Source organism: Oncorhynchus mykiss, chromosome 32, assembly GCF_013265735.2.
Source record: "Oncorhynchus mykiss isolate Arlee chromosome 32, USDA_OmykA_1.1, whole genome shotgun sequence".
In the NCBI taxonomy this organism is placed as follows: Eukaryota; Metazoa; Chordata; class Actinopteri; order Salmoniformes; family Salmonidae; genus Oncorhynchus; species Oncorhynchus mykiss.
Genome location: NC_050572.1, coordinates 11,766,864 through 11,772,533, shown reverse-complemented (window position 1 = coordinate 11,772,533; position 5,670 = coordinate 11,766,864). Strand labels below are relative to the sequence as shown.

At 44.6% G+C, this 5,670-nt stretch overlaps 1 protein-coding gene across 4 annotated transcripts in view; it reads left to right on the top strand.

Annotated features, from left to right (window-relative positions):
- The window catches only part of LOC110487928 (tumor protein D52), a 44,415-nt gene extending 39,175 nt beyond the window's left edge, over positions 1–5,240 (top strand). For 2 of the 4 annotated variants that reach the window (XM_036970860.1, XM_021559845.2), the window contains exons 5-7: positions 3,946–3,987; positions 4,675–4,723; positions 4,917–5,240. In XM_036970860.1, coding sequence (XP_036826755.1) covers positions 3,946–3,987; positions 4,675–4,723; positions 4,917–5,054 — 229 coding nt within the window. In that variant the 3' untranslated portion in view covers positions 5,055–5,240. The remainder of the gene's footprint in view (positions 1–3,945; positions 3,988–4,674; positions 4,724–4,916) is intronic. The other 2 variants (XM_036970861.1, XM_036970858.1) reach the window with 1 other exon arrangement.
- The last annotated feature ends 430 nt before the right edge of the window (positions 5,241–5,670 follow it).

Genomic DNA, 5,670 nt, shown 5'->3' with positions numbered 1-5,670 from the left:
TCAACCCCAGTCACCTTTACCCTCTACCCCAGTCACCTTTACCCTCTACCCCAGTCACCTTTACCCTCTACCCCAGTCACCTTTACCCTCAACCCCAGTCATCTCTAGCCTCTACCCCAGTCACCTTTACCCTCAACCCCAGTCATCTCTAGCCTCTACCCCAGTCACCTCTACCCCAGTCACCTTTACCCTCTACCCCAGTCACCTTTACCCTCTACCCCAGTCACCTTTACCCTCAACCCCAGTCATCTCTACCCTCTACCCCAGTCACCTCTACCCCAGTCACCTTTACCCTCAACCCCAGTCACCTTTACCCTCTACCCCAGTCACCTTTACCCTCTACCCCAGTCACCTTTACCCTCTACCCCAGTCACCTTTACCCTCTACCCCAGTCACCTTTACCCTCAACCCCAGTCATCTCTAGCCTCTACCCCAGTCACCTCTACCCCAGTCACATTTACCCTCTATCCCAGTCACCTTTACCCTCTACCCCAGCCACCTTTACCCTCTACCCCAGCCACCTTTACCCTCTACCCCAGCCACCTCCACCTTCTACCCCAGCCACCTCTACCTTCTACCCCAGTCACATCTACCTTCTACCCCAGTCACATCTACCTTCTACCCCAGTCACATCTACCTTCTACCCCAGTCACCTCTACCTTGTACCCCCTTCTACCTTCTACCCCAGCCACCTCTACCTTCTACCCCCTTCTACCTTCTACCCCAGCAATTTTTATAAATGTTTGGGGAAAAAAAATTCAAACCCTTTGCTATGAGACTCGAAATTGAGCTCCGGTGCGTCCTGTTTCCATTGATCAACCTTGAGATGTTTCTAAACTTCTACAACTTGATTGGAGTTGAACTGTGGTAAATTCAATTGATTGGACAATTGATTGGACATTTGGAAAGGCACACACCTGTCTATATAAGGTCCCACAGTTGGCAGTGCATGTCAGATCAAAAACCAAGCCATGAGGTTGAAGGAATTGTCTGTAGAGCCCCGAGACAGGATTGTGTTGATGCACAGACCTGGGGAAGGGTACCAAAACATTTCTGCAGCATTGAAGGTCCCCATGAACACAGTGGCCTCCACCATTCTTAAATGGAAGAAGTTTAGAACCACCACGACTCTTCGTAGAGCCGCCCGGCCAAACTGATCAATCAGGAGAGAAGGACCTTGGTCAGGGAGGTGACCAAGAACCCAATGGTCACTCTGGCAGAGCTCCAGAGTTCTGCTGTGGAGATGGGAGAACCTTCCAGAAGAACAGTCATCTCTGTAGCACTCCACCAATCAGGCATTTATGGTAGAGTTGCCAGACGGAAGCCACTCCTCAGTAAAAGGTACATGACAGCCCTCTTGGAGTTTGCCAAAAGGCAACTAAAGGACTCTGAGATCATGAGAAAAAAGATTCTCTGGTCTGATGAAACCAAGATTGTACTCTTTGGCCTGAATTGCATTACGTCTAGAGGAAACCTGGCACCCTCCCTACGGTGAAGCATGGTGGTGGCAGCATTGTGTTGTGGGGATGTTTTTCAGCGGTCGGGACCTGGAGACTAGTCCGGGTCAAGGGAAAGATGAACTGAGCAAAGTACAGAGAGATCCTTGATGAAAACCTGCTTCTGAGCTCTCATGACCTCAAACTGGGGTGAAGGTTCACCTTCCAACAGGACAACGACCCTAAGCACACAGCCAAGACAATGCAGGAGTGGCTTCGGGACACATCTCTGAATGTCCTTGAGGGACCTAGCCAGAGCCCAGACTTGAACCTGATCGAACATATCTGGAGAGACCTGAAAATAGGTGTGCAGCAACGCTCCCCATCCAACCTGACAGAGCTTCAGAGGATCTACAGAGAAGAATGGAATAAACTCCCCAAATACAGGTGTGCCAAGCTTGTAGCTTCATACCCAAGAAGACTCGAGGCTGTAATCGCTACCAAAGGTGCTTCAACAAAGTACTGAGTAAAGGGTCTGAATACTTATATAAATGTAAGATTTAAGTTTTCTATTATGGGGTGTTGTGTGTAAATTTGATCCATTTTAGAATAAGGCTGTAACGTAACGAACTATGGAAAAAGAGGTCTGAACACTTTCAGAATGCACTGTATGAACATGGAGCCTGAATACAAATAATGGTGAATTTGCAGCAAGATGGATTGATAAATGAAAGCTAAGCTTCTCCCTGAAGTTGGCTACTGATTTCTATAAAGCATAGAGGGGAGACTAAATTGTCAGGCAGGGAGAATACATGTACTAATCTATTTTATCTTCATTGTTCATTGTCTGTACATGTCTTTAATACAATTCTTGGCCTTTACAGATTGCAGTCTATTTCCAATTCCTTTGGGTAAGACTGTCCCCGCTAGTGCCATTAGTCAGTCAATTCCTACAACGTTATTTTGGATGCTGCTGAGATCATTACTCTCCAGGAAGTCTTGTGGACTGTATTAATTGTATTAATCCAAGGCTACTCTCTGTGGTGTTAATGATTATTCTCTCTCTCTCCTGCATGGGGTAACTTGTGCTGGGGTGATTTTGAGTTTGTGTGAGGATTCATTCAAGTGCTTCATGTGATTGAATGGTTGTCTATGTAGGTCTACATTTCCATACAGGACTATGGTAACATGCATGTTGTCACCTCAACATGCTCTTTACAATAATAGATTGATCACTGGGATAATAGACACGATGGATGGATGGATGGAATAAAGGATGAGTGAATGGATGAATGAAATAATGGATGAATGAATGGATGGATGAAATAACGGATGAGTGAATGGATGAATGAAATAAAGGATGAATGAAATAAAGGATGGATGGAATAAAGGATGAATGAATGGATGAAGGAAATAATGGATGAATGAATGGATGAAGGAAATAAAGGATGAATGGATGGATGAAGGAAATAAAGGATGAATGAATGGATGAATGAAAAGGGATGAATGAATGAAATAAAGGAGGAATGGATGAATGAATGGAATAAAGGATGAATGGATGGATGAAATAAAGGATGAATGGATGGATGAAATAAAGGGTGAATGGGTGGATGAATGAAATAATGGATGAATGAATGGATGAAGGAAATAAAGGATTAATGAATGGATGAATGCAATAATGGATGAATGAATGGATGAATGCAATAATGGATGAATAGAATAATGGATGGATGAATGCAATAATGGATGAATAGAATAATGGATGGATGAATGCAATAATGGATTAATAGAATAATGGATGGATGAATGCAATAATGGATGAATGAATGGATGAATGCAATAATGGATGAATAGAATAATGAATGGATGAATGCAATAATGGATGAATGAATGGATGAATGCAATAATGGATGAATAGAATAATGGATGGATGAATAGAATAATGAATGGATGAATGGAATAAAGGAGGAATGGATGGATGAATAGAATAATGGATGGATGAATGCAATAATGGATGAATGAATGGATGAAGGAAATAAAGGATTAATGAATGGATGAATGCAATAATGGATGAATGAATGGATGAATGCAATAATGGATGAATAGAATAATGGATGGATGAATGCAATAATGGATGAATAGAATAATGGATGGATGAATGCAATAATGGATGAATAGAATAATGAATGGATGAATGGAATAAAGGAGGAATGGATGGATGAATAGAATAATGGATGGATGAATGCAATAATGGATGAATAGAATAATGAATGGATGAATGGAATAAAGGAGGAATGGATGGATGAATAGAATAAAGGAGGAATGGATGGATGAATGGAATAAAGGATGGATGGATGAATGGAATAAAGGATGGATGGATGAATGGAATAAAGGATGAATGAATGGAATAAAGGATGGATGGATGTGTGTCTGTACCTCTCCAGACTAACAGTGGTGCACTCTCATTCTTCACTAATCTCTCTCTTTCTTCTTTGATGCTGTCGGATAGCATACGCTCCCTACAGCATTCTGCTAGTATGCCTGTAATGAGGTAAGGGAACACACACACACACACAACCACAACCAAACCGCGGCTTTCTGGAACCCTCTACTCCCTTGGGGCACCTTCTGCAACAACGTTTTGTAGCATTGCGGACTTGAAAAACTGGCATAAGTTCAGGATGGTAGAACTGTGAAGGTGTTTTATGGAAACTGCTGAGTTGTATCTTTAGGTCAAGGTGCCACTGCCAACACCCCTCTAGTCTATAGGGACTGAGGTGCTTTGCTGCCATAAAAATGTATGGTTATGTCCTTGTCCTTGTATTCATACTGTTTTACCCTCTGGACAATAGTCTATATGATCTGTGACTAGAAGAGAATGGAATGTAGCCACTCTGGGATCATCAGTTGTTAACTAACCAGTCTGGATGGGCTGTCGGGTTAACGTTTCCTATGAAAACAATGATGATAAATGTGTGTCAATGTCCCTGACCTCCGACCTCCCATCTCTGCTTTCTCAAGAGTCCTCGAGGTGTGATGTTCATGTAAGGTGTCTGTTAGTCTCTGCGTCCAAAATGTCTCCCTATTCCCTACGTAGGGCACTACTATGGGCCCTGATCAAAAGTGATGCACTACATAGGGAATAGGGTACCGTTTCAGACACTGCACACCTGTCTCTGGGCCGATATCACTCCTCCTCGTACCTCTCTACTCACGTCAGGCGTCACTGTCTTCACAGGAACACGCCCACCTTCAAGTCGTTTGAGGAGAAAGTAGAGACTTTAAAGGTAATGGATGAGAGAAGTGGTGAAGAAATTCTCAGTTCATTTGGAAGAGCCATAAAATACAACTTTATCAAAACAAAACAGACAATAAAAAGTTAATCATTCATCCATTCAGTCCATTTGTTCATTAATTCATAAATTTGTTGGTTCCTTCGTCAATTCACTCATTCAACACCTGTATCTTTGCCTCCTGCAGGTCAAGATGAGCCCGACGGTGTCTCAGGGTGACTTTGGCGACGTGTTGACCTCTACAGCAACCTCTGACCCGTCTGTTGTCGTGGAGAAACAGCCAGAGGCCACGCCCATTGTCTTCCAGGAAGAACATCTCCAGTGAGACCAGCCTGACCTTTCACCCCTGACCCCCAGCCAGATTGACATCCGCTGGAACTATACCCTCTTTACCCTTCTGTCTCCCCTCTCTCTCTCACCTCTCACTTCCTCCCTTCTGTCTCCCCTCTCTCTCTCACCTCCTCTCACTTCCTCCCTTCTGTCTCCCCTCTCTCTCACCTACTCTCACTTCCCCCCTTCTGTCTCCCCTCTCTCTCTCTCCTCCTCTCACTTCCTCCCTTCTGTCTCCCCTCTCTCTCACCTCTCACTTCCTCCCTTCTGTCCACCTCCTCTCACTTCCTCCCTTCTGTCTCCCACCTCCTCTCACCTCTCACTTCCTCCATTCTGTCTCCCACCTCCTCTCACTTCCTCCCTTCTGTCTCCCCTCTCTCACCTCTCACTTCCTCCCTTCTGTCTCCCCTCTATCTCTCACCTCCTCTCACTTCCCCCCTTCTGTCTCACTTCCTCTCACTTCCTCCCTTCTGTCTCCTCTCTCTCTCACCTACTCTCACTTCCCCCCTTCTGTCTCACCTCCTCTCACTTCCTCCCTTCTGTCTCCTCTCTCTCTCACCTCCTCTCACTTCCTCCCGTCTGTCTCCTCTCTCTCTCTCTCTCTCTCACCT